This window comes from Aythya marila (genome assembly GCF_965140915.1).
Source record: "Aythya marila genome assembly, chromosome: 22".
Classification (NCBI taxonomy): domain Eukaryota; kingdom Metazoa; phylum Chordata; class Aves; order Anseriformes; family Anatidae; genus Aythya; species Aythya marila.
In genome coordinates this window covers 4,018,632-4,045,644 of record NC_139063.1, presented here as the reverse complement: position 1 = coordinate 4,045,644, position 27,013 = coordinate 4,018,632, and the positions used below count along the sequence as shown (strand labels likewise).

At 64.7% G+C, this 27,013-nt stretch overlaps 3 protein-coding genes across 5 annotated transcripts; 1 reads left to right on the top strand and 2 right to left on the bottom strand.

The window, feature by feature from the left end:
• Positions 1 to 278: 278 nt before the first annotated feature.
• Positions 279 to 10,122, top strand: MAP3K6 (mitogen-activated protein kinase kinase kinase 6). Its single transcript, XM_082777597.1, has 28 exons — positions 279 to 1,420; positions 1,948 to 2,087; positions 2,690 to 2,713; positions 3,035 to 3,222; positions 3,419 to 3,587; positions 3,770 to 3,876; positions 3,985 to 4,155; positions 4,443 to 4,555; positions 4,645 to 4,804; positions 4,891 to 5,041; positions 5,135 to 5,242; positions 5,326 to 5,375; positions 5,466 to 5,561; positions 5,830 to 5,914; positions 6,008 to 6,141; positions 6,232 to 6,359; positions 6,453 to 6,589; positions 6,777 to 6,882; positions 7,030 to 7,187; positions 7,290 to 7,470; positions 7,553 to 7,703; positions 7,899 to 8,064; positions 8,155 to 8,340; positions 8,903 to 9,008; positions 9,132 to 9,339; positions 9,421 to 9,664; positions 9,756 to 9,832; positions 9,921 to 10,122. The coding sequence occupies exons 1-28, from the start codon at positions 1,150 to 1,152 to the stop codon at positions 10,018 to 10,020; spliced, it is 3,915 nt and encodes a 1,304-aa protein (XP_082633723.1). The 5' UTR covers positions 279 to 1,149; the 3' UTR covers positions 10,021 to 10,122.
• Positions 10,123 to 10,171: 49 nt separating this feature from the next.
• Positions 10,172 to 15,692, bottom strand: SYTL1 (synaptotagmin like 1). Of its 2 annotated transcripts, none has more exons than XM_082777509.1 (15): positions 15,597 to 15,692; positions 13,642 to 13,912; positions 13,194 to 13,339; positions 13,004 to 13,109; positions 12,875 to 12,908; positions 12,608 to 12,704; positions 12,379 to 12,476; positions 11,850 to 11,957; positions 11,594 to 11,760; positions 11,404 to 11,506; positions 11,148 to 11,309; positions 10,993 to 11,071; positions 10,805 to 10,904; positions 10,518 to 10,723; positions 10,172 to 10,430 (listed from the first exon to the last, which is right to left on the bottom strand). In XM_082777509.1, exons 2-15 carry the CDS (start codon positions 13,767 to 13,769, stop codon positions 10,291 to 10,293), a joined length of 1,674 nt encoding a protein of 557 aa, XP_082633635.1. In that variant the 5' UTR covers positions 13,770 to 13,912; positions 15,597 to 15,692; the 3' UTR covers positions 10,172 to 10,290. The 2 variants fall into 2 exon arrangements, with proteins under 2 accessions (XP_082633635.1, XP_082633636.1); XM_082777510.1 differs by having other exon boundaries at positions 13,004 to 13,106.
• A 2,855-nt stretch (positions 15,693 to 18,547) lies between these two features.
• TMEM222 (transmembrane protein 222) lies at positions 18,548 to 26,590 on the bottom strand. 2 transcript variants are annotated; one of them, XR_014318956.1, is made up of 7 exons: positions 26,472 to 26,590; positions 24,410 to 24,494; positions 23,629 to 23,660; positions 22,847 to 22,943; positions 22,557 to 22,687; positions 21,415 to 21,609; positions 18,548 to 21,318 (listed from the first exon to the last, which is right to left on the bottom strand). XR_014318956.1 is itself a non-coding variant. In XM_082777637.1 (6 exons), exons 1-6 carry the CDS (start codon positions 26,585 to 26,587, stop codon positions 21,522 to 21,524), a joined length of 549 nt encoding a protein of 182 aa, XP_082633763.1. In that variant the 5' UTR covers positions 26,588 to 26,590; the 3' UTR covers positions 18,548 to 21,521. The 2 variants fall into 2 exon arrangements, 1 of the variants encoding a protein (XP_082633763.1); XM_082777637.1 differs by having other exon boundaries at positions 18,548 to 21,609.
• Positions 26,591 to 27,013: the final 423 nt, after the last annotated feature.

The window sequence follows — 27,013 nt, the reverse complement described above, 5'->3', positions numbered from 1 at the left end:
GGGACCCCCCCAGTTAGGGTCACCGCCATAGGGGCACCCCCGGTTAGTTACACCCCTGTAGGGTCTTCCCTTTTCTCGGTGCCGGTTTCCCCGGCGCCGGGTGCGCGTGTTCCCGGTGCAAGGCACGGGATTTCCCAGTAGGGTGTGGGGTGGCGGGGTGCGGGACGGCCCGGAGGGGAGCGGGGCAGCTCGGTGCAGGGTGCGGGACGGCTCGGGGTGGGGTGAGGGGTCCCGGGAGGGTGCGGGCTGGCCCGGTGTGGGGTGCAGGCTGTCCCAGTAGGGTGCAGGACAGCTCGGTGCAGGGTGAGGGCTCCCCAGTAGGGTGCGGGACGGCCTGGTGCAGGGTGCAGGCTGTCCCAGTAGGGACCAGGGAAGCTCGGTGCAGGGTGTAGGACATGCTGGTGCAGGGTGCCGGCTGTCCCAGTAAGGACTGGGGCAGCTCAATGCAGGGTGCCGGCTGTCCCAGTGCACAGCACACGCTGTCCCAGTAGGGAACAGGGAAACTGGGTGCACAGTGTCCTGGTGCAGTGTGCAGGGCAGCCCAGTAGGGTGCAGGGCGGCCCAGTAGGGTGCCGGAAAACCCGGTGCAGGGCGCACAGTATCCCAGTAAGGAAGGGACAGCCCAGTGCAGGGTTCACGCTATCCCAGTAAGGAAAGGCCAGCCCAGTGCAGGACGCACGCTATCCCAGTAAGGAACAGGACAGCCCAGTGCTGGGTTCACACTATCCCAGTAAGGAAAGGCCAGCCCAGTGCAGGGTGTACACTATCCCAGTAAGGATCAGGACAGCCCAGTGCAGCGTGCACACTATCCCAGTAAGGATCAGGCCAGCCCAGTGCAGTGCACACCCTATCCCAGTAAGGATCAGAACAGCCCAGTGCCAGGTTCACCCTATCCCAGTAAAGAAAGGCCAGCCCAGTGCAGGGTGCACACTCTCCCAGTAAGGATCAGGACAGGCCGGTGCAGGGCGCACACCATCCCAGTAAAGATCTGGACAGCCCAGTGCAACGCACACACCATCCCAATAAGAAAAGACCACCCCAGTGCTGGGTTCACACCATCCCAGTAAGAAAAGACCACCCCAGTGCACATCACACCCTACCCCAGTGCCCCCCAGGCCCCCCCAAAGTCCTGCCCCCGTTGTCCCAGCCATGGAAGCCCCGGGTCCCCCCCCGGCCCCGGCTGCCGGCAGCTGCTGGCAGGACCCTCTGGCGGTGGCGGGCACGGCGGGCCGCCCGGTGTGCGGGGGGCGGCGGCGGGCGCTGCGCGTGGTGTGCGTGCTGAGCCGCGAGCCCCCCGCCTGCCCCGCGCTGCGCCCCCTGCGCGACGCCTGCCGCGAGCTGCGGGCGCGCCTGCACACCCTGCCCTTCGACACCCTGGTGCTGGGAGACACCGGCACGCTGGAGCGCTTCTACAACGCCGGTGAGGATGCCGCCCCGCTCGGTTTTTTCAGCCCCATCCCTCTCGTCCTGCGTCGCCGGGAGCATCCCGCCTGCCTCGGGAAGTTTTGGGGCTGAGCGATTTTATTTATTTGTTTTTTTTTTTTTTGCGTCCCTGCGGCTCCCGGCACAGCTGCTGTTGCTGGCCGCTGGCTCAGCTCTTGGCTTTTCTGCCTCCCTCCCCTGTGTTTCCCCGGCCGGCTGGGAATTTGCCCAGATGTCCCCCTCTCGCAGCACGTGGGGCATCTGAAAGGGCGTTTTTGGGTTTGCCCAGGGCTCAGCCCTGAGGTGCCCCCCCTGAGGGGCTCCCCCCGTGCTCCCCAGGCTCAGGCTGAGCCACGCGAGCACCGGGGGCTCTCCAGGGCTGGTGGCTCTGCTGGCTGCCCGTGCCTCGGTTTCCCCAGCGCTGCTGTCACCCTGGAGAGGCGGCTGGGTCCCCACTGAGGGATCTGCAGGTTCGGGGTCCCCGTCACCCCTCTGTCCCCTCTGTCCCCTTTGTCCGTCCTGCAGACGTGGCCGTGGTGGAGCTGAGCGACGCCATCTGCCAGCCCTCGCTCTTCTACCACCTGGGCGTGCGGGAGAGCTTCAACATGCCCCACAACGTGCTGCTGTGCTGCCACAGCGCCCTGCCCGGCCTCCAGGCCCTGCAGGTGAGCGGGGACGGCCCCGGTGGCTGCGGGTCCGGGCTGAAAACGGGCCAGGGGCTTGGGCACCCGTGCCCCCAGGAGGCGAAGCTCCATCCATCCCCTTCCCGAACCCGGCTGAGTCCCCAGGGTCACGGCCAGCTCTGGCAGAGGTTTCCCTGTGCCCAAAAGGGATGAGGAGGGGGTGATTGGGGACCCCCAGGGTGTCCCAGAGCAGGATCCCGTCCCGATCCTGCTGGGAACCTGCCCTGGGAAAAACCAGTTCCTCGGAAGCGAGTGGGGACGGTGGGGAGGTTCCTCATCGCTCGGAAAAAATGCAGGCGGGAGCACATCCAAATTGTCCCCAAATGTCACCCTGACCCCGGGGAGCCCCAGCACACCCCGTTTGGAGCCCCCTTTCCGCACAGTGGGGCGGGGAGGTGAAGCCCCCTGCCCTGGGGGGGGGTCTGCAGGGGGTCGGGGGCACCCGGTGTCCCTCGTGTCCCTCGCCATGGCTGGCTGCTTGCCAGGTGACGCTGGGCCCTGAGCCTGAAATCAGCTGATTTCTTCTGCGCTGGAGCTCATTAAGCCCTCCCCTCCCTCTCCTCCCTCCCTCTGTCTCCCCCCAGGAGGACATCTGCCAGAAGAACTCGGTACGGTTTTCCCCCGGCCTTGCTGCTGCCGCAGTGTCTGGGGGGGTTTCGAGCCCCTCCAGGTGGCCTCAGCGGGTGGGCGCTGCGCAGGGGGAGCGAGGTGTGCCCCTAAATCCGAGTTATGGGGTGCACTGCCTCACTCAGAGCAAGCACAGGGAACGGCAGCGTGGGGGAGCGCAGCTGGATTTGGGGAGCGTTCACTCTGGAGCGTAATGATGGCTGTGATAACACGGGCTGTGTGGACAGGGCTGGGTGGCAAATTTGGGGAGAGGGGGCTGATTCGGGCCCGGCACGGCCCCTCACCCCTTCTCCCCCTCCCAGGACCTCTGCGGCACCTACACCTTCATCCCCTACGCCGTGACCGCCCAGAACAAGGTGGTGTGCTGCGACGCCGGGGCCATGAAGTGCCTGGCTGAGCTCTTCCAGCCCAGCTTTGGCACCGAGCCCTTCTTCACCCCGCTGACGGCACGGCTCGTCAGGCTGCTGGAGGGGGTCCCCACCAACTCCTGGTACGGCCGCAGCCCCCCCGGGGATGTCCCGGCCCCCTCCTTTCAGCCCCGATGCCCGCGTGGGCTGGCGGCGCTCAGAGGGGAATTGCCACCACCCCGATCTCCATCGGGGGCAAACCCTCCTGGCTGGCTGTGTGTGCCGGGGTGGTGCTCAGCCCCGTGCCTGTGTCCTCCCACCCCAAAAAAAAACCCACAGTGGCTATTTTCGGGAGACCATCCGGCGCGATATCCGCCGGGCGCGGGAGATGTTCCGGGGCGAGCAGCTGAGCCGGGAGCTGGCCCGCATCCAGCAGCGCCTGGACAGCGTGGAGCTGCTCAGCCTGGACATCATCGTCAACCTCCTCCTCTCCTACCGCGACGTGCAGGTGGGGATTTAGGGCTTGGGGGGGTCCTGGGATGGCATTGACACCCCTGGGAGCGCGCTCTGCAGCCTCCCCTTGCTTGTCGGAGCTGGAAAACCCCCAAAAGTTGGCTGTTTGGGGTGGGCATCACCCTTGGCGCCCCCCTGGAGCCCCCCAGCTCAGCCCCAACGCCGTCCCCCCTCCAGGATTACGACTCCATCATCTCGCTGGTGGAGACCCTGCGGGCCCTGCCGACCTGCGACGTGGCCGAGCAGCCCAACGTGCGCTTCCACTACGCCTTCGCCCTCAGCCGGTGAGTGCCAGCAGGGGGGTGGCACGCGGCCCGGTGTCCCCACAGGGCAGGGGACCTTGGGACCGTGTTCTTGGGGCCGATCGCCCAGCGCCATCCTCGTGTCCACAGGCGCAACCGCCCCGGGGACCGTGCGCGGGCTCTGTCGGTGCTGCTGCCCGCGGTGGAGCACAGGGACAGGGCTGCCCCCGACCTCCTCTGCTTGTGTGGCCGCATCTACAAGGACACCTTCATCAGCTCCAGCTTCACCGACACCAGGGCGAGGGACCGAGCCTTGTACTGGTGAGGCTGGGGACAGGGCTGGGGACAGGGCTGGGGACGGGGCCATCGGCGTGCCCTTTGGGGTCTGCAGGGTGCTCTGGCAGCGCAGCCCCCACCCTTTAAATCCCCCCAGCCATAATTTAAGGGCCGTGATGCCAACCCCAGCAGGGCTTTTATTTTTCCTCCCTTTGCGAATTTTCTTGGCCAGCCCCATTTGGGACCGGTCCCACGTCACCGGGGCTGGATGGGGGGGGTGGGGGCGCAGTGGCCGTGCTGTCCCCAGGGGCTGAGCCCTTCCCTGTGCCCAGGTACAGCAAAGCCTTCGAGGTGGAGCCCAGCCTCCACGCGGGCATCAACGCCGCCGTCCTCCTCGTGGCCGCCGGGCACCAGTTCGACAGCTCCGTGCAGCTGCAGCAGATCGGTGCGTGCCCTCCTGGGGGGGCTGGGGACAGGGTCCCCCTCGGGGCCGTGCCATCGGGGGGTCCCTGACGGGTGGCTCTCCGCACCCAGGCGTGAAGCTGAGCTGCCTGCAGGGCCGCAAGGGCAGCCTGGAGGAGCTGCGGCACTACTGGGACGTGGGCTTCTGCCTGGGGGCTGGCATCTTGGCCAACGACCTGGGCAAAGTCATCCAGGCCTCCGAGAAGCTCTACAAGCTCAACGCGCCCAGCTGGTGAGCGGCACGCCGAGCCCTCACCCTGCTGGGGTGGGCTGGCTCTCCGTTTTGGGGGTCTGCTGGGACATCCCCGTGCCCCGCAGGTACCTGGTGTCGGTCATGGAGACCTTCCTGCTCTACAAACACTTCCAGAAGAGCCCCCCGGTGCCGTCGGCGCGGCAGGAGCTGGCTGATTTCTGGCTGGCCTTCCTCCTCGCCGCGTGCCAGCCCTTCGTCCCCGCGCCGCGCTGCCCGGTGAGATGCGCCTCCGGGGGACCCCCCTATGGGGCTGGCTGTCCCCAAGGGACGGGCGGGGGGACACGGGGTGACGCCTGCCCCACGCCTCAGGTCCTCGTCCTGGAGCTCGGCAAGGTGCTGTGGCCGGCCCGGCTGGCGGTGCGCAGCGCCACGGAGGAGCACGCCGTGACCCTCGCCCTCGTGCACCCCTCGGAGGAGGTAGGGCTGGGATTTGGGGTTGGGGGGCTCGAGGGGGGTCCTGACAGCCCCCTCTCCCCTTCCTCTCCTTCTCCTCCCCGCAGAAAGCGGTGTCCAGCTGGAGTTTCGCAGCCGCAGACATCCGGGGGGTGAGGTGAGCACGTCCCCGGTCCCCCAAATTTGGGGGCCGCATCCTGACCCCGCTGCTGATGGAGCCTTGTGGGGGGGATCCTTTACCCTCCAGCATCTGCAAGTGCGACGAGCGGGGCTGCTTCCTCTACGTGATGCACGCCGAGGAGGATTTCCAGCTCTATTTCCCCTCCCAGCAGCACTGCCAGTGGTGAGCAGGGGGGTGCAGGGACCCCGTGGTGCTGGGGGGGTTTGGGGGATCCCAAAACCCCCCTGGGGGATGCATGGGAGGACACGATTTCCCCCCAAATTGACCTTAATTTGTGGTGGAACGGGTGTGCTGGGGGGGAAAAGGGATGAGCTAGGGTGGCAAAACCCTTGTGCCATCGGGGAGAGGGGAAAGGGGGCACAGGGGGGGTCGGTGTCCACGTCCCCAGCATCTCTGGGGGGGCTCAGGACCGTCCCCTCTCCGCGGGCAGGTTCTGCGAGCGGGTCCAATCCTTCCTCGCCGAGCAGGCAGCGGGCGGCGAGGAGCTGCCCAGCCCCACGCAGCCCATCCTGGAGGTGAGACGGGGTTGGGGGGGGACACAGAGGGGTGGCACGGGGTGTGTGGGGGGGTGACACGGCCATCACCTCGCCCCCTCTCTCTCCCAGCAGTACAGCTACGAGTACTCGGAGACGGGCGAGCGGGTGGTGCTGGGCAGGGGCACCTACGGGGTGGTCTACGCCGGGCGCTGCCTCAGCACCCAAGTGCGCATCGCCATCAAGGAGATCCCCGAGCGGGACAGCCGGTGGGTGCCCCGGCACCCTGCTGGGGCTGGGGGGGGGACACCTTTGGGACCCCTGTCACCCCGCTGTGTCCCCCCCCTCTCCCCGGGCAGGTTCTCGCAGCCCTTGCACGAGGAGATCGCCTTGCACAAGCGCCTGCGGCACAGGAACATCGTGCGCTACCTGGGCTCCGTCAGCCAGGACGGCTTCATCAAGATCTTCATGGAGGAGGTGCCCGGAGGTGGGCATCACCCCTGGGGGGGCATCCACAGGGGGGGGTCCGGGTGTCGGGGAGGGCCCCGCGGCCTCAGCATGGGTGCCGTGCCCTCCCCAGGGAGCCTCTCGTCCCTGCTGTGCTCCAAGTGGGGTCCCCTGAAGGACAACGAGCCCACCATCGTCTTCTACACCCGCCAGATCCTGGATGGGCTCAGCTACCTCCACGACAACCACATCGTGCACCGAGACATCAAGGTGAGGGGCTGGGGGCTTCACCCCTGCCTCACCCCCATCGCCAGGGGTCCCTCTGTGCCCAAACACCCGGGGGGACGCCTGGTGGCCCTGGCTGTTTGATTTTTTTTTGTGGTTTTTATTTATTTTGGGGTGGTTTTATTTACTTTGGGGTGGTTTTATGTATTCTGGGGGGCTCTTCCCGTGCCAGGGAGACAACGTCCTCATCAACACCTACAGCGGGGTGCTGAAGATCTCCGACTTTGGCACCTCCAAGAGGCTGGCGGGCATCAGCCCCAGCGCTGAGACCTTCACGGGTAGGGGCTGGGGGCCGGGACCCCCCCGCTGGGGTGCGGAGGATGAGGAGATGTCGGGGTCTCACACCCAGCAATGGGGAAATTACCCCAGAGGGGTTTGGGTGGGGGGATCCGGGCTCCTTTCCTCCCTCCCCACCTTCCCCCCAGGCACCCTGCAGTACATGGCCCCCGAAATCATCGACCAGGGGCCATGGGGTTACGGGAAGCCGGCGGATATCTGGTCCCTGGGCTGCACCATCATCGAGATGGCCACGGGCAAGCCCCCCTTCTACGAGCTGGGCAGCCCCCAGGCGGCGATGTTCAAGGTACCCACGGCTTGGCCATGGCGCGGGGGGGTCCCCACCTCCAAAACGCCCCCAGCCAGGGCGGCCGGTCCCTCTGCAGCCCCGTCTGGACCTCTCCTGCAGGTGGGCATGTTCAAGATGCACCCGGAGGTGCCCGAGTCCATGTCGGACAAGGCCAAGACTTTCATCCTTCGCTGCTTCGAGGCCGACCCGGCCAAGCGGGCCACGGCGGCCGCGTTGCTGCAGGACCCGTTCCTGGCCAGCACCAGGCGTGCCCGGGGCCAGGGGGTGCCTGCAGCAGGGGGTGAGCTTTTGGGGGGGGTCCTGGGGGGCTCCCGGCCAGAGCTGCCCACCGACCTGCTCCGTTTCCATCCTCTTTTTGGCAGACTCCCCCCGCCTGGAGCGCCGGGATGGGGACGCGGAGGGCACCGATGGCACCAGGGGACGTTCCTCGGCCAGGCAGGAGGGCGCAGGGGGGGGCACGGGGGGCAGCCCCCTGCTCCCACACTGCCCCAGTGAGGCAGCCCCCCGCTGCAGGTACTCGGGGTTAGGGCATCCCGGGCACCGGGAGGGTGGAGAGACCCCGGGGAGGGGGCTGGATTTCTGCCTCCTGTTGGGTTCTCCCCCAGTTAACCCAGTTGGAAGAGCAGGGTGGCTCCTGGTCACCTTCAGGGCACTGGGAACATCGATTTGGGACACGGGGGGGGTTGATCTCACACCGCCCCTCTCCAGCTCTCCCCAGGGCTCGGCCGGCTCCGACCACAGCCTGCGCTCGTCCTCGCCGGAGGAGAGCGGCGACCGCTTCGTGCTGCGGCAGGACAGCAAGCGCCGCGCCACGCTGCTGCGCATCCTCGCCGACGAGGCGCCCGGCATCGCGGCCGCCTTGCAGGAGAGCCAGGTGGGGGCACGACTGGGGGCAGCGAGCAGCTGCCGGGGGCTGGCGTGGAAGGAGCAGCACCCCCAAAGATCTTTTTTTTTACCCATCCAGGGTGCGTCGGGGACACGGCTGGGCTCGGAGCACGTCGCCCTGCTGCTGGGCTGCCTGCGGAGCTACATCCAGCGCCCCGCACGGCACCAGCTGCGCCGCGAGCTCCTGGCGCTGCAGGAGCGGCTGCGGGAGGACGGGCTCAGCCTGCCCCACCTGCGGGGTCCCCTCCTCGGATTCCAGGCGGTGGTGAGTGCATCGGGTACGGTGTGGGGCCGGCACCGCTCTGGAACGGTGGTGGTGTGGGGGCGGTGATGGTTTGGGGTCAGCGATGGTTTGGTGGCAGTGATGGTTTGGGGTCAGCAATGGTTTGGGGATGGTTTGGGGTCAGCGATGGTTTGGGGTTGGCGATGATTTGGGGTCAGTGCTGGTTTGGGGTCGGCTATGGTTTGGTGTTGGCGATGATTTGGGGTCAGTGATGGGTTGGGGTTGGCAATGGTTTGGGGGCGGCAATGGTTTGGGGGTGGCAATGGTTTGGCTTTGGTGATGGTTTGAGGTCGGTGATGATTTGGGGTCAGCCATGGTTGGGGGTCGACAATGATTTGGGGTCATTGATGGTTTGGGGTCAACGATGGTTTGGGGTTGGTGATGGTTTGGGGTCAGTGATGATTTGGGGTCGGCAATGGTTTCGGGGTGGTGATGCTTTGGTGCCAGTGATGCTTTGGTGCTGGTGCTGCTCCGGCACGGTGACCCTTGGTGTCGGTGACCCTTTGGTGTCGGCGCGGCTCTGTCCCGGCTCTGCCCCTTGCAGGTGAGGCAGGCGCTGCGCCGGCACCACGTCAAACCCCACTGGATGTTTGCGCTGGACGACGCCATCAGCCAGGCGGTGCAGGCGGCTCTCACCGTGCTCGTGAGAGGTGGGTGGCACCCGGGGGTGGCCAGGACTCGGGGTCAGGGTGTCACCGCTGTGGCTCAGTGGGTGGCAGCCCCTCGGGAGGGGGTCATTGCCCCCCTCTCTGTGCCCACCCTCTGCCCCCCAGACCTAGGAATGACTGCCAGCGGGCTGCAGGAGGCTGGTGACAAGGACACAGGTGACAAGGACGACCCCACGCCGCCCAGGCTGTCCGTCCCCAGCAGCCAGACCCCGTGGGACAGCACCAATTCGGGGCTCAGCACCGGCCCCAGCCCTGGGGAGGGGGGCTCAGCACTGGTGGCACAGCTCTGCCGCCTGCGCACGGAGACGGACAGGTAGGGCTTGGCACGTCGCTGTGCCCCCCGGTGCCACCCCGTGTCCCCAGGAGCCGGTCTGTGTCCCCACTCTCCCCCCAGGTTGCTCCGGGAGCTGGCCGAGAAGGAGCAGGAATGGCAGCAGCTGGTGCAGCGGGCACTTCGCTCCGGGGTCGGGGACGCCACGGTCCCCAGCCACCCCCAGCACCGTGGTGAGCACGGCGAGGCCACCGCGGGGCAGGGTCCCTTGTCCCCGTCCCCGGAGCCCGTCCCCTGTGGCCAGGCCGACCCCCTCCTCCTCGAGTGGCTGCAGCAGCACGGCACGGACGCCGCCACCACGGCCACGGTGAGGCTGTGGGGCCCCGTGGGGCTGTGCCCCGTGGGCGGTGTGGGGCAGGGCCACCGGAGCAATGCCACTTGGCCACCATCTCCCACAGCTCCTGTCCCACGGCTTCACTCTGCGGGACCTGCTGGGCAGCGCCACCCGCGACGACCTCTTCTACACGGGCATCAGGTACCCCCGGGGGTGGTGGCACTGCAGGGGGGGACACGGCTCGTCCCCAGTGTCCCCCCACCAGCCCCGTGTCCCCCTCCCCGGGCAGGCGCGGGCCGGCGTACCGCCTGTGGGCAGCCATCCTGGAGCAGCGCCGTGCGCTTGGCAAGGGGGGAGCGGAGCCATCCCCGACCCCAGGGACATCATGAGGTGGCTCTGGGGACACCGCCACCACCTCGCCGCATCCTGTGCCACCACGGGGAGCGGCGGGAAGGACAATTTGGGGACGTCCAGCATGGAGGAGGCAGGCTGCAGCGCTCGGAGCAATAAACACCCACCAGCCGTGCCGTCTGCTGCCGCTTCATTGCAGCCAAAAGTGCAGGGAGAGGGGGGGGCGCAGACCCCAGCCCCTACGCGGGGTTCGCTGGGGAGCTCAGTCCTGTCCCCCCGCCACCAAAACTGTCCCCGGGGGGTGGGAGCTATGCACGGGGGACGAGGTTGGTCCTCAGGGGCAGCAGCGCTTCCACCCAGCAGCCGGGCTGCTGCAGCAGGCGGCCCCACACCGCGCGCTCCTCCGGCGTCGAGTCCATCCAGCCCACGGGCAGCCCGTAGCTGCTCCCTGCGGAGACACAACCACCGTCACCCCCTCTTAACCAACCCACCCCCTCCAGCACCCTGGGGTGCCCAGGGCTCCCCACAGCCTCACCGGTGCCCAGGCTGAGGCGCACGCCGCCCAGCTGCCGCTTGGAGAAAGCCTCGTGGTGCCAGAGGGTGAACTCGGCGCACGCCTCGGCCAGGTCCTTGGGCTGGAAGCCGTCGTACACCATGGTGTGGTTGAAGAGGGGGCTGAGGCTGCGCTTCACCACCCGCGTCTTCTGCCGGCTCGCCTTGCTGTCGTCGGGCAGCACGTAGCTGCGGGGAGCGGGGTGAGCGAGCCTGGCCCCGTATCCCCAAGAGGGGGGTTCCTTTTGCGCCCCCCCTTTTTTCTCTTACCACTGCACGAAGGCGTCCACGGTGCTGCCCTGCAGCGGGACCAGGCCCTGCGCGTCCTTCACCCAGATGTGCAGCTCGCCCGTGGGGGGCAGCCCCGCACCTAGGGGTCAGAGGGGGGGTCAGGGTCGCCCCATCCCCATGTCCCCATCCCCACGTCCTGTCCCGTTCCCCTCGGTGTCACCGCTCACCTTCGGAGCCGGCGGGGATGAATTTCAGCGCCAGGTTGAGGTTGCCTCGGCTGGAGAGACCGTCCGGGGCGAAGGGCGTCTGGGGTGGGGAGGGAGGAGGGTTATGGGGGGCTGTAGGGGGGGGGATTTGGGGTTCAGGGCAATGCGGGGCTCACCCGGGGCTGCAGGGTGAACCACTCGGGGCGCGTGTTGGCCCAGTCCCAGGCACCCAGCGCGATCTCCACCTCGCCCAGGAAGAGATTCCTGCCCAGGCTGTCGTGGTGCCACACCGACAGGTTCAGCGTCCGGCCCTGCAGGTCCCTCTTCTCCAGCTTGTACTGGTGAGGATGGGAGGGGGGCACAGCAGGGTGAGGGTGCGAGGTCTGCAGGACCCCCCCCCAGAACCCCAACCCCCGGAGAGATCCGAAAAACCTTGAGGGTCTCGTTGAAGATGGGGTCCAAGCTCCGCTTCCGCACCGTGGTCTTGCGCTTGCTGCGGTTGGACTTGTCGGGGAGCAGGTAGGTCTTGATGTACCTGCAGCCCAAAAAACGAGCTGTGAAAGGGCTGTGGGGGGGGCATAAAGGGATCCGGAGCCCCCTCCCAAGTAGCCCCCTCACTCACGGGTCCGACCGCTGCTTCTTGGCCTCGGCCAGCTCTCGGCAGCGCACCACGTGGACCTGCAGCTCCTGCGTGGCCGGCTCGTAGCGCAGCGAGAACTGGACGCAGCCCCGCACGGGCACCCTGCCCAGCTCCCCGTCGCTGTACAGGCTCATCAGGCTGCCGCTCAGCTGTGGGGTGGGGGGCACGGGGTCAGGTCCCGGGGGCACAAAGCACCGAGCCCCCCCCCAAGCCCTTCCCCAGCCCCCCCACCCCGTACCGTGGAGGAGCTGAGGCTGGACACGGAGGAGCTGGCGGTCAGCAGGCTGCTGGGGGGCACGTGGCCGTTCTGCGGGGACGCACGGCCTGGTGGGGGGGTCCCCGGCCCCTGGAGAGGTAAAACAAAAGGGTCCTGAGCCACTGGGGGGTTGGCGACCCCCCCCAAACACCTCAGACCCAGTGTGGGCACACAGGGCGCCCAGAGCCCAGCAAGCGCCCAGTGCTTGGGCACAGCTCGGTGCTGGGGGAACCCATTGAAGTGCTGGTTTGTGCTCCCCATACAGCCCCCCCCAGCCTCATACAGACTCCCCCAACCCCATAACCCCCCCCCCAGCCCCATAACCCCCCCCCAGCACCATACAGCCCCACCAGCCCTATACAGCCCCTCCCAGCAGCCCCATATAGCCCCCCAGCCCCATACAAACCCCCAGCCCTATACAGCCCCCCCAGCTCTATACAGCCCCCCAGCCCCATACAACCCCCCAGCCCCATACAGCCCCCCCTAGCCCCATACAGCCCCCCCAGCCCACCTGCCCAGCCCCAGGGCTGCTGCGGGCAGGATCGGGCTCCTCCTCCTCATCTTCCTCCACGGTGGCCGTGCCGAAGGGGTTCCCGTCCACTCTGTCACCTGCAAGGACTCAGTGTGTGTGTGGGGGGTGATCCCTTTTCCCTCCACCCCAGCAGCACCAAAGCTGTTCCCCACAAGGCCAATTGGCAGTGTGGGGGGGCCCCAATCCCCCTGCCCCCCCCCCACATTACCTGGGGGTCCCTGCCCATCCTGCTCCCTCTCTGGGACCTCCACCTGCGGCGTCGGTGTCCCCGGTGTCCCCTCCAGTGCCGGGGCTGTAGGGCCAGGCTGTTTGGTGGCACGTTGGGGACAGGGTGAGACGGGGCACAGCGGCACCCTCCTGTCCCCTCGGGGTCACCAGGACAGGCTGGGGGGGGTCAGGCCATGCCCCGTGCCCCGTGCCCCATCCTTTGGGCTCGTCCCCAGCCCCTCAGCGGGGCGTCGGGTCGGGCACCCACCTGGGGCTCTGCCTGGGCTCCGTCCTCAGAGGGGCTGCGAGGAGAAGCACCAATTAACTTTTCTGGCCACGACAGCAAGCCCTGGAGCACCCATGGGTGCTGGGCTCCCCCCCTCACACCCTCTCTCACCTCTCCTCTGTCACCCCCAGCTCCTCGTCCTCCTTCTCCTCCACCAGCGGCTCGCCAATCGCCTCCAGCTCGCCCAAGCTGGGGCCACGCTCCGGGTCCCCAGCTCCTTGGGGACAGGAAGGGGTGGCTCAGAGGGCCGTGGCTGTGCCCCCCCCATTATCCTTCCCCCCTAAACCCCCTCCCTGCCTACCCCGCGGCCGCCTCCTGCGGCGGATGGAGGCGCGGACGAGGTCGGAGCCCAGGTGGTGCCGGTGGCGCTGGGCGCGCACGTCGCAGAACCAGTCCCCGGTGAGGGTCCGCAGCCGGGCCGGGTCCGACACCGACTTGCGCAGCTTGCTGGTGGCATTGGCCAAAAAAAAACATCCCCCCGGTCACCCCCAGGTGCCAGCAGGGTCCCCGTGCCACCCGTGCCACCCGTGCCACCGTCCTCTGCCCCGTTAACCACCCCAAGTAGCCATGGGGCCACCACGGCGAGGGCACCAGCACCCATCTCCCACGGGGTTTGGTCCCCGATGCCCTCATCACCCACTGGGGGGGCTTCACCCTGCCATGGGGAAGGGACCGTGCTGTCCCCAAGGATGTCTCACCCTTGGTGGGGTCCCCATGGGTGCCACTAGGAGGGATTTTGGGGGGCTCACCTGATGCGCCCCTCCTCGCGCCGGCGGAGCTGCGAGTCCCGGCGCAGCACCTCGGCGATGGCACGCCGCTCGTCCTCCGTCAGGAAGCTCAGGTCCAGCAGCGCCTCGGCGCCCAGCTCCAGCGCCATGGGTGCCGGGAGCACCCCGGGGTGCGGGGTCAGGCTGAGGGGGGGCGGCGGGCGGGGCTCAGCATGCCGGGGGGGGCTCAGCGGGGCCGGGCGAGGGGCTGCGGGGTGGCGGTGGGGTGGGCAGCGCGCAGCATCCTGACCCTCTGCGGGGAGATGGGGGGGTAGCATGGCACGCAGGGGCCCTCATGGCACAGAGCGCGGCCCCCCCACCCTAAATAACTTCAGGGGAAGCAGGGGGGGGGCAGCAAAGGGTGCTGGGGGCACCAGGCAGCAGCGGGGAGCCGCAGGGAAGAGTTGCTGCTCCTCCTGCTGCGGCCCCGTGCCAGGGCCAGCCCCTGTTTGCCAAGGGCGTTCGCTCGGGGCCGGCTTCTTCCCTTCCCTGCTCCCAGCAGGGCCCCACAGCCGGGCTCCCGCGGTGCTCAGCGGGTCCAGGGCACGGGGACGGGTGGCACGGGGGGCTCGGGAAGCCAGCACCCCCCTCGGGTCCGTCCCAGGTGGGCTGAGAACGTGCCCAGCTCATCACACAGTTGCCTCACTGCCCTCCTTCCTGGCCTGGAGTTGGGAAAGCGCTGCCCGGCACGGGAAATTGCAGCAACGGTGGGGCAGGATCAGCCCCCCCACACCCCAAAAATCCCCACCCCAGGGCCCCATCGGGACGCGAGCACCGGCACGGCCGCACCCAGCGGGCACCCCAGGGGTTCCAGCCCTGTCCCCAGCCCCACGGGTGGCCCTGGTCACCGTGTCCCAGCCCCACAAGTGGCCCTGCCACCCCGGGGGGGGCTCCCTGGTGTCCCCCAGCAGTGCCAGGCGCTGGGGAGCCCAGGCCAGGACCCAGCAGGGTGGTGCTGAGCGCCCCGGTGCCGGCGAGGAACCAGGTGCCGGCCACCACCACCACCCCGGGGACCTTCCACAGCTCACACCGGGCACCGTGACGGCACCGGGGACCCACAGCACCACCGGGACCCCCCCCCAGCACCCCCATCCCCACCCTGTCCCAAGGGGGGGGGGCGCAAAACCCACCGGCAGCCTGCGCAGAGCCGAAGCCACCCGGTGCCCCCTCGGTGCCACCGAGCGGTGCCGGGGACGAGGGGCTGGCACCGGGACGGGGCGATGCTGGGGCCCGTCGCTGCCTCCCCCCCCAAACCCGTATCCTGTTTACATGGGCCCAGCCCGCGGGGGTGTCCTTGTCCCCCCCCCGCCCCCCCCGGAACACAGCAGCACCCAAAATGTCACCGAGGGCTGGCCCACGCGCGCTTGCGGTTTCCTTGCCCCTCACAGACACCCGGGCGGGGGGGGGGGGAAGCGCAGGAGGGGGGCAACAGGAAAAAAAAAAGCCAGCCCCACACCCACCGGTGTGCAAGGAACCCCCCCACCCCCAGACACAGACACAGGGGAGACCAGTTAAACCAGTCAAACCTCCCCAGTAAGCCGCAAGATGGGGGTGCGCAGCCCCCGTTCCCCTTCGCCAGCCCCAGTGCATGGGGTGCATGCAAAGGGCCCCCTCCCAAAATGCAGCCGAGCCCCCCCCCCGGGCTGGCAGCCCCCTCCTGGCACCCCCCCAGCCCCCCAACCTGCACCCGGGGCCCCGCAGCCCATCACCGTGGCCTCGGGGCCCATCCAGCTCAACCCACACCTGCAGGGCTCCCAGCGGAGCAGGCAAAAAAAACACCCAAAAATGGGGGCTCCTGGGGCCCCCCCAAAGACAAAGAGCAAAATTCGGAGGCTGCAGCCCCCCCGTGAGAGCAGCCAGACCCCAAATCCTACCCCCAGCCCCCATTTCCCGTGCTGTGGGGCCGGTAACGGGGTCACCCCCGCGGCCGCCCTTACCTGCCCAGGGGATTTTGTGGGGCCATGGGCCCCCGGCCGTGGTTTGTGGCCCCCCCACCCCAAGCCCCCACGGGGACCCTCGTCTCCAGGGGTGCCCCCCGCGCCCCGCTGGGTGCTGGAGGCCCTAAAGCTGAGTCAACCGCAGGCGAGAGCAAGGCGCCTCCTCGCCTCGGCGGCACGAAAGCAGGGACTGGAGCCAGCAGCACCCGCCGGACGGGACTGGGCTGCACTGGGTTGAACTGGGCTGAACTGGGAGGCGTCAGGAAACTGGGGAGAAAGGGAGAGCCCGAAAGGAAAGGGGGCAGCAGCGGTGCTGGGGTGGGTTGGAGGGGATGGGATGGGGCAGGAGGAGCCGTTCCCAGCCAGGGGGGGAGAATGGGGAAGGATGCGCCCCCCCCCAGCAGGGAGCCTTACCTGGCCCCACCTTGAGCTGAACTGGGAGGAACTGGGAGGAACTGGGGGGACTGGTGTGAGATCCTCCCTCCCCGCAGTGCCCTGCAGCACCCCAAAACCCAGCGTGGGGCAGTTTGGGGGTCCCGGGGGGACTGCAGACCCCCCCCAAATCCCATAGGGCTCCCCCACCCCGTGGGCACCCCCAGCCTCCAGCCCCCCTTGGCACACCTTCAAGGCTCGGGGGGGGGTCTCCCACCTTGGGGGGGGGTCTCCCCTTCAGGACAAACCCCCCCCTGCGCTCAGCCCCGCGCAGGATCAGGCCGGGCGCATCGGGCGGTGCCGAGCTTATTTTTAGGGAGGTTTCGGAGGAAATGGGGCTGCAGCGAGGGCCCTGCCTGTCCGTGTCCGTCTGTCTGTGCCCGTCCGTGTCCGTCTGTCTGTCCGCTGTCCTCCTCTCGTGGGGTGTTCGGGGCAGACCTCGAGGCTGGGCACCCTCCCCGTGTCCCTGCGTCCCCCCCTCGTTGCGCAGGGGATGCTCCGAAACCGCCGCGGGTCCCTGCTGGCACCGAGCCCCCTGCGTGCAGCCCCCCCAGCACCAAACCCCCCAGGGGGGTGCTGAGGCTGCCCTAGAAAAGGACAGGGCAGGATTTGGGGTGCTGATCCTGGTGTGGGGGGGTGACCAGGGGTGACAAATTTGCTGGTCTCGCTGTAGCCTCCCCCCGCAGCGCGCCCGGGGGCTGGTGACACCCGGCCACCCCCGGGGGACAATTTTCTTTGCACCACCTGCAGGATTGAACCCACCTGCCACCCCAAAACCCTTCCCAAGGGACCCGCACCCACGCGGGGTTTTGCCCCGATGTCCCCACGGTCACTCGTGGAGGGGCTGGGGGGGGGGCACCCAGCTCAGGAGCAGCTCCTTTGGGTGCTGGGTGCTGGCAGCAGCCCCGCGGGCACCCAGAACAGGCTCGGCCTCATTTCTGCTCCCACCCACGTGCCCAGCCCCGGACCCGTTCCTCGGGTGCGCCAGGCGCGGGCGAGCCCACGGGGGGGGGAAACTGAGGCAGGGGGCAGGGGGCAGAGCCGGTGGGTTTGGGGCTCCTTACGTGTGGAGGGCAGGGGGCAGCACCCCACGGGACCCCCGGCCTCAGGAGGGGGGAAATTGGGGTGTCAGAGGCAGCTCTGGGGGCTGAGAGCTGTGGGGAGCGCAGCAGGATGTGGCCCCCCCCCCGCGGGGATGGAGTTGGGGACGCAGGGACGGAGCCGAGCACCCCAGAGCAGGGGGATTTTGATGCAGTTTTATTTTTTTTACCCATGCAGGGATGTCGCAGAGGTCCCACCCTCGGCTCCAGCTGGGGACAACAAGCGGGGGGGGGACCCTGCGCTGCGCCTGCTCCCCCCTTGCTGAGGATCGAAACAGATGGGGGGGGACCGAGCATGACAGGGAAGCCCTAAGGGGGGGTAACCTGGCCCTAAGGGAGGCCCAGGCCCCGCTGCTGGCATTTGGGAAGCTTCAAAGATGCAAATGCTGAAGCGCTGCTTGAGATCAGACCTCGGGGGGGGGGTCCTGTGATGTGCCCCCCCCGTCCGGCCAGCTGCAGCCAAGTGACCCCACTCCAAGGGCGGCCCCGTGCCCCCATCCCCATAGGGACATTCTTGGGGGGACATCGGGGGCAGTGGGGGCTGCCGGGGCCCTGCCCCCCCCCTCGGTGCCAGCATCACGTCCCCAGCATCGCAGCCCCCCCGTGGTGAGGGGTAGGAGACGTCGTGGCGCTGCCGCCAACCACCGCAGCCACAGCGCGCTCCCCACGGAGCAAAAAGGGGTGAGAGACCCCCAGCCCCACACCCAGGGCGGGGGGTTTGGGGTCCTGGCCTGGTCTCAGCACCCCCAGCCCCCCTCCAGCAGCTCGTGGGGCGAGGGAAGCCACGGGGGGCTCCGAGCTTTGAGGAGCTGGGGGACGAAAACCCCCCCAGATGCTGAGAAAAGAGGGATGCCAAACCTCGGGCTGCGTGGAGGGAAGTTATCCACAGCTGAATGAGATAAACCTACAAGGGGGGGGGACCAAAAAGCATCCTCCTCCCCAAATGCTCGGCTCTCTGCCTGCTCAGGGCCACGCAGGGCTGTGCTGAGCTGGCAGGGGGTTAGGGACGAGCCCAGCACGAGGCAGGGCCCCTTCCCCTAAAACCTTTCCCCTAAACAAAGGCCCGCAGAAGGGCCCTGGCTCTCGGAGCCCTGGCATTAAAGCTCTGGCACGGCGCGGGCTCTGCCTGCACTGCAGCAAAGGCTTCCAGCTCTGCAGCAAGCGGCTCCCAGCGCCATCCCCTCCCCAGCTCCCCCCCCCCCCTTCTCTTCCCGACAGCAGCTCTGCAAACAGGACCGTGACTTCTGGCCACGCAGCAAGGGCAGCTCTGTGAAAGGAAAGGCGCGGGGGCCTTCCAGGGCCAGCTCCTCGCGCTGCCCGCAGGCAGGAGGCTGCAGCTCAGGAGGTCGTGGGGGGGGAAAGCTGAGCCTGCTTCTGAAGGAGAGAAGCCTCGACAATAAGAGAAGGCACCTGGAGACATCCACAGAAATAAGTTTATTTCCCCTACCGTCAGGATTATGAAACCACAGAAGCAGAGTTTAAATATTTACAAAGTAATCCAGCGCCCCACAGAGATCAAGAGAACAAAGGAAGAGGGTACGGAGGGGCTGGCCCTCGCCGAAGAAGAGCACGGCAGAGCCACGGAGCTCTGCAGCACGAGCACGTGCAAAGGGGAAAGGAGGGGACCAGAAAAGCGCCATCGGGGAGGAAAGGGACAGGGGGGACCCTTTAGGAGGCTGCGGGCAAGGAGCTGGCGGTGAGATGAAGGCAGCTGCAAGGAAAACACGTTCCTCACCCACCCACCCACCTCCCAGCCCGCTCTCCCCACGCATCGCCCGTCTCCCCGCGCTCCCGCAGCGCCGGCGGCGTGGTGGAGCAGTAAATCTGCCCAGCCCACAGCCAGCCTCTCTGCAGGAGCCCTCCTGCAGGCACAGGGAGGCCAGCAAGGCTGCCGGGGCTGGCTCCGTGCTACCCCTGCTGCACACCTTGCTGTGGAGCCGCCCATGCTCCCTCTGGGTGCCCGGAGCCGTCCCACCCTGCTGGCGGTCGAGGTGCAGGGGAAGCAGCTCCGCAGCCCGAGGTCCCGCAGGGCTCGTTTGCAGGGGAAGAGCCTCCGTTCGGAACCCAGATCTGGTTAAAAAATAAAAAATAGAAAGCACGGGGAGCAAACGAGAAGGATTTTCCCGGTGGGGAATGGCACTCGGCACTTTCCGAAGTCCCGGGAGCGGGGATCGTGGCCAGCAGCCCCGCTCCCGGCCTCCCCTGACACCTCGGAGTCTCAGCTTTGGCAACGCTCGTCTAGCTTATCGCTGAAACACTGCAGCAACGTGTGAGACAGCCCGAAGAGTCTCTGGGTTATTGCTACTGCGTAAGACAGGTTGGCTTCAGCCCTGGGGCCGGGGACTCCCGGCGCATCCTTGGCAGGACATTGAGGAATCGCGCTAAAATGACAAACTGGGGCAAAGGACTGATCCCTCCCGTTCCACTGGCTTGTCCTGGGGCACGGCAGCGACGCTGGGCAGCTCCGTGAGATTCCATCTTTTCCTTGCAAGGTTCTCTTTGATCCAGGTTTTGGCTTTCTAATTGGCCTCAGCACCCTCCAGCCCGCCCTCCGCTCGGGTTTAAAGGACTTCACGCAGGAGACGCCGCCTGCTTCAGCTCCAGGAAGGTGGGGAAGGGCAGCGAGGAGCTCCCACCCCGCCAGGCCAGCACCAGGTGACAAGGACAACCGGGTGCTAGGGAGAACGGAGAGGTTTAAGGGGCTATTTAAGTGTGACCGAGGAGGAAATGAAGAATTTGAGAAGCCCAAGAGCCCCCAGCCCCCCTGTAGAGCTAGGGGGGGTCAGGGGGATGGAAGCAGATGGGGAGGCACAAAGGGACGGCCTCCAGAGCCAGCAGGGGGACTGACAGGGCTGCCACATCAGAGGAAGCCACAGGGATGGCACGCAGACAAAAAAGAGCTTTCTTGCTGGCCACGAGCACTCCTTGAGGCTGAAATCCATCAGGTAGTGGAGTAAAGAGCCGGCCTTTCAAGGCAGGAGAGGAAAAGCTAAGCCTTCCTCTGCAATCAGAGGGGATCTGCTTAATGGCACGCAGCCCTCGGGGGACACCCGACAGCCACCCGGCTAAGAGCACCCCAGAAAGCAGCCGGAGCCTCAGCAAGCAGGGACCTGACCCCAGGCACGCTCCCTGCTCAGCACTCCCAAACCACCTCCTCTAGGAGCAGTTCTGCCTGCTCCAGGGCTCGGAAGGGCCATCAGACCCGCAGCACTGCCAGACCTTCTAAATTTTTCACCTTCCAAGTGCTTTCACCCCAGAGTGTGCTCTCCAGAACACGCCACAGCTCCCCAGGCAGCACCCTGGGACCAGCCACAAGACAGCAGTGCCCTGTTTGCTGCTGCAGAGCCCAAGCAGAGCACGTCTGCCCGCCAGTCCCTCCACCTCTTTAAACCTCCGTTGGCCCCACTAAGCCCAGGATTCGGGCACTGCCCTGCAAGGCACGGATGCTTTCACAGCCCCAAAGCCTTCTGTCCCGGGAGCCAGTACCTGCTGCTGCTGCCGCCACCTCTGCAGGCGTGATTTCTGTGACATGCAAAGCGCTTGGGATCAAAGGGAAGCTAAGCAGCTTGGGAGGAGTGTAACGACAATTTCAGGCATTCAGAGCCCAGGGAGAAGCGGGGAAGCTAGATTTTCTCTGGCACAAGCTAAAAGGGATTTGGCAGCAGACTCCCAGCTCTGCGACACGCTGCTGAAAGTGTGCAGACTGCCACGAGCCATACCCAAGCCCTAGTTTCCTGCTTTTCTGGGCTCACCAGCAGGACCAGACGCATCTGCCCCGCCACGGAGCGTTCCTCTGTGTGTCTCTCCTCAGAGGAGTGCTGCGCCGTCAACACCTTTCTGGCACTACTGGGGAGACCGTCAGCAAGGGCTGCGCACCCCCAGGAGGAGCCCCACACCTCCACTGTGAAACGTGTGCTGCAGGAGAGCCGTGCAACAGGGAAACAACTGCCCCTGGGAGACTGGAAACCCCAGGAGGCACCTGATGAGGTTTGCCAGGAGGAAGAACCCAGAGGTGATCAGAGAGAACCTTACAAGGTGCAGCTGCCCGCGCTCCTGAAGCAGGAGGCAGGGTTTGCCTCGCACGGAATGCAAAGGTGCCCACGCCTCTCCTTTCCTGATTGCGTTTCTACCTACCACATTGCAGGGAGGGAGCAAATTCAGGGAGGGATCAGGAGGCTTCAGGACCTCTGCTGTTGGGAGACACCGTCGACAGAACAGAAACAGAAGGGTAAGAAGCCAGTCCCGGGGAACAAAGATGAGTTGTTACAATGGAGTGGAGTGGCCACCTTCCCCAGAAAACGCCTCCCGGAGTCCCACGCCTCCACCTCGCTGGGTCAAGCAGTCACAGTTTCTTCCTTCGTGTGCCCGCAGGACGGGGAGCTCACAGCTGTCATCACCGCAGGTGAAGTGTCAGAACGACCGTCAGGATCACCCCCAGGAAGAGGACAAAGGGAAGCCAGGTCTTCACAAATCCCCCTACGCTGCAAGATGAGAAAAAAAAAACACAACAGGGGAGAGTTTAAATGTAAGAAGTCAGCAGAGGAAGACAGGAGGGAGAGAAGGAAGTGATGGTAAGTGGAGAAACCAGGAGACAGATGTTTCTTTCATCCATTGCTAGCACTGCCACACAGTACACGTTAAAAATGTGAGGTTAAATCAGGTCCACAAATAACTGCATCATGAGCAACAGGGCTGGACTCGCCTTCCAGCTCAAATCCAGGTCAAAGTCTATGACTTTGGCATGTTTCATATCTCCACAGACAAACAATGAAACCCCATTTCAGTCAGCCTCAGTGTTCAGGCTGCCGGTGTATTTACCCAGCGCAGGGGGACCACGCTTGCAGGAAACCTGGTTGGGCTCTTCCAGAAAGGGCAGACCAAGCAGAAGGGAAGCAACGAGAAACCTTTGTGCAGGGCTGTCCTTGCAGAATCTCCTCTCCAGGCCCAAGGAGATAAAATGGAGATTAAGAGCTCTTTCTAAGAAGGAAAGCTCAGGGTTTCCCTCTCCACTCCAGCTGGAAATCAGACTAGTTTTAGTGTAAACAAGATGCAAGAGAGGGAAGAGAGACCAGCAATCCTTGGAGAGGAGCCATTCTGTGACCTTCTGTTCTGACCTAACCCAGCCAAAAGACAACACAGAGAGCGATATTTGCTCTAGTTAGCATTTCCCAAATTCCTGGCACCCTAAATTCATTGCTAGGGACGGTATCTCAGGAGCAGCATCCAGTGCAACCCAGCAAACGCTCCCGGTTCTTTGCTTAAGAACAGGCAGTGAGAGCACCACCTACCAGCAACACTCCCCCACGTCTTGTGGGCGGGGGGGGGAGATGTTCCTTCCTTTCCCAAGAGGCTGAAGCTCTGGAGGGATGGGAAGAAGGAAAGAAACAAAGCCCCTCTGCCTGCTGGATCTAGACTGCTCTCAGCTCACCTCACGTACTTCCCATAGAGGAGTGAGAAGAAGCAGAGCTTGACCATGTTCCAGGAGGTGCTGTTGTCGTATCTCATCAAGTTCAAGGCCAGAGCCACGTGAGAGTGGCAGTTATCACAGCAGAGGTTGTGCTGGAACAGAAGAAGGGGCAGAGCGTTAGAAATCCTGCCTCAGGGCTCCCCGGCCCCGCACACGGGGCTGGTGCAGGCCCACAGGTCCCAGTCCTGCAAGAAGGTCCCCAACCCCAGGGAGGTATCGCCCCAGACAGGACACGGGCACCGCAGCCGTACCATTCGGTGCTTGTACTCCTCCGAGGCATCGTGCACAGCCGTGTCCCACATGTTGGGGTTGGAGGAGTACACCTTGCCAGGATCCAGCTTCCAGTACCTGGGAAACGAGAACAGATCCCTTCCGTGATCCCTTGGCTCTGCTGCTGCTGCTCCCCTGCAATCTTTTTTGCCCTTCCCAGCAGGAAGCTGCTTGAAGGGCTTAGGAAAAAGGCTGCCTCTGGAGCCCAAGGAACTGCACCCCTCGAGACCAGCACATGCTGCAGGAACCAACACTCAGCACCCTCAGCCCTGGGGCATTCTGGACAGAGAAATTGCAGGCCTCGAGGCTACAGGCCCCTCTGAACGGCTTTCATGTGCTCTGAGATGAAGCCTGCAGGCCACTTAAAATGTAAATGTGACCTGACAGACACACAAAGCCCAGAAACCTCGCCCCCTACCCCAGAACATCATTAACAAGATGGGAGTGATGACAGGTCATTAGCACGGGCACCATTTACTTGGAGCACTTGTTGCTAACATTCTTTTAAAATGTTTTGGCCTTTTTTTTTTCTTGTAAAGGCTCCGTACAGCTACAGTTATTAATGCCATTATCCTGCTGCCACGCTTCTAAAAAGATTGAACTTAACGTGGTTTCTTGAAAAGCACAGACACAGCAGCCGTCCACTTGAATTAGGTTATGTGAACAACGAGAAGAGCAGTGTTACGGCCTGGCTGCCTCCGTGAATTAAAGGACATCTGCAGGTCAGCTGCTCAGTTCCATACAAAGTCACGGGAGCACTTACTTCACTGGCTTCCCAAAGGCCATGTTGTCTTCCTACAAATAAAACAGAAAAAAGGGAGCTCGTGAGGATAACCCCGCACTGCGTTCATGACACACCTCTTGCTGGAAACCTCTCAGCCCGTGATCACGTAGCAAGGACGCCGCCACGTCGCCTCAACAGTCCCAAAACACCGACCCCATCCGTGTTTTAGGTCTCAGCTGTGTTTGTAAGCTCTTGTTCAGGGGGTGAGTGCGTTCATGCTCTGTACACGGTGGCATTACCTGGCTCCATGGTGTATGTACCGTGTTCCCTCCCTTTAAACTGTGAATGCCTCGTCAGCTCTAAGGTGTAAGTCTCCTAATCTTTAAGGAGCATTAATTATCCCAACTAAACTTCCCCTGCTTGCAGACTCCAGCAGGATATAACGCAGTGTAGAAGATTGTCACACGCCTGATGCCATGCACCACGACAGCAGCAGGCATGCTGAGAGGTTCGAAAGCAGCTCCTGAAACTTGGGTTACTGCAAAAGAATTCAGGTCCAAACCTCCCCATTAAGAGCACAGGATCCTTCACCTCCTGCTCCCCAAACCAAACTAGCCGCTGTTTACCAACCCCCCAGATGATCTGCACTGGACAGCAACCTCCATGGCACAGATCCACAGTCTCGAAAACACCTAAAGCCATTACTCTGCAGAACTCGGAGCTGCAAAAGGCAGGGGGTGGCTCAGAAGCCCCCAGCAGAAGCGACACGCAGACCAAGCACAGGATTTGCCTCACGTACCTGGATCTGTTGCCTACTTACCGAGACAAAGTATGGCCCCGCGAAGTCCCGGATGACCCCGGTCGACGTGCAGATGCCCATGTGGCCGATGATAGGGAAGAGCCACCTGCCGAGGCAACAAGGGAGGCGTCAGGCTGAGATATTTGCCCCCCGATCGCACCGAGAGCGTGTGTCCTGCTGCCAGGAGCCCGCAGGAGCAGCCACACAACGAACTGCACAGCATGGGACAGGCCGGGAGGTGAAAGCAGGAGAGGTACAAGCAAAGGGAAAGCGGGCTTGAGCTGGAAAGGGAAAACACCCAGAGCTGTGATCCCTGATGAGCTGATCTAGTCGGCTCATCCGCAGGGTGGTCAGGCTTCAAGTTTTCACTTTTCAAATTAAAAAACATCATTTTTCAAGGCACTTTTCAAGTTTTTGAGTGGCTGCAGTTACAGGACGAGCAGGACGCCAATGGCCTGCACCGCCTGCACCCCCCAGACAGGGAAGGTCAAGCCCCAGGCTCCCAAACACCCCATTTGGGCTTCCGAGTTAAAAAAGGTTAGATCCTGATGAAACAGTGGTGAGATAAAGCCAGACTTCCCACTTCAACAACTGAGAAGAAAAGGTCCCCCTGCCCATCTCCCCATTCACACTGCAACTAGATTTTGGCACCTCAGGTGGAAAGCAGGGCTGCTGGCTCCAGGAAGAACAATCTCCCTCTAAATGATCTCTGTGTTTCAAAGACTCGTCCTCCTCCTCCTTTGATATCTGCAGCTCTTTATCTCCCCCTCGGATCCCCAGTGACCCCTACAAAGCATTTCAGGCCAAGCACCAGCGCTCACCCACACCCTCCTGCATCCTCAGCTTTGCTGCCCTCTCTCTGATTTCTCCCTCCCCTCATGGGACCGTGCCCAGAGACTACTATTTCAGGTGCCATTACAGCAAGGTTAAACAAGAACAGAATCACTGCTCAATTAGGGAGATCCTAAACCCACCAAAACGAGCAGATAAAGCCAAGCACGCCGGCAAGCGCAGCTGAGGAGATAAACTGCGCCCAGCTCCTGCTGATAACGTAACCTCACCACGCAGGGAAAGGCTTCCTGCAAAGTTTCAGCACTTGTATCACTTCACCTCTGCGTTTTCCTATCTGGTGCGATGCAAAGCAGCCAGGCGGCTTCACTGCCTGCATGGAGCTGTGTTCTATCAGCCAGGAGGTGCAGCTGAATGCAGCCTTGTCACAGCTTTGCCACCTTCAAAGGTGTAAGCAGATCTTACTTCTCCCCCCGACGCTGACTGGCTTTCAAGCCTCCAAACCCCAGGATGACAGGAAACGTCGGAGAAAGAAAATTGGGGCAATTATGCAATCTAGTGAGAGATTTCACCAAATAACGACGCTGAAATTTCCACTGCTAAAAAAATCAAGACGAAGATGCCTCTGCTCGATGGGGAACGAGCCCACAAACAAACAGGGACACCCACTAACTCTGGCAGGACAGCTCTCCTCAGCAGTCCCGGGGGGAGATAAGGAGGTTGAAAGCTTTGGAATGGGAAGGACGGGATGTGCAGCCGTGTGAAAAAGAGAAGATAACGATCAGGGCAGGTTCGTACACGCGGGGCAGCACAGGGAAGTTTTCTCCCGGCTGAGCAGAGGCCCGGCGCCGTTCCCAGCCCCACAGACCGCGCCACGTCTTCGCCCTGACTTTCAGCCCCGGCTCAGCAAACATTCACACCCGGCTGCAATTGGAGGGGATGGGGACGGCGTGAAAATCACCCCCCCCTCCAGGAACCACATGTTTAGGGCTTCCCATTTTCCCACAACTGCAAGAAAAAAAATAAAAAACAAACAAAACAAACAAAAACACCTCCAAAACTCTCCTTGAAGCCTGCCTACACCCTGCCAACACCACAGACAAACCCAGCAGGGGCTCCCCTGGGGCTGGCTGCGAAGCCCCCGCGGTTTTGGGCCCCCCGAGGCCCCTTCGCTCCCCAGCCGCGACCCCCCCCAAGGCCGAGCCGGTTCCCCCCCGGACCCCAGGTCCTGCGGAGACCCAAACGGCTCCCGGCAAAGCCTTCCCCGCCGAGCCCCCGAGGCTCCCGGCCTCACGTCAGGACGGGGATCGGGGTCCAGACGACGCAGTAAGGGAAGCGGCCGCGCTCGGCGTCCAGCCCGGCCCCCCCGGCGCCATGGAACTGCTTCATCTTGGCCTCCGCTTCCGCCATCGCCCGCCCCGCCCGGCCGCCGCGCCATGGCGTCACTTCCTGGAAACCGCGCGGCCGCTTCCGGGTGCGCCCGGTAACCAGGAAGTGGGGGAGGCCTGGGGGCCGCAGGGGTCGGGGACCCCCCCCCCGAGGGACCCACCCCCCCCCCCCAAAGCCAGGAGCGGGGCTCAACGCCCCCCGCAGCCATGGCTCCGCTTTACAGCGGGCTTCGTGCTCTGTAGCAGCCCCTCAGGCCTACACCGTTGGCACCCACAGCCAGGGTCAGGGGGCTCCCCCTGCATGGGGGTGCCAATGGCGTAGGGACAATGGAACCCCCCACACGTCCCCAGGGGAAAAACAGCACCCCCCCGACGCCCCAGGACAGGAGGAATGCAAGGGAGGGCAGGGGGAGGAACAGCACTTACACCTGGAGAATCGGCTTAGAAA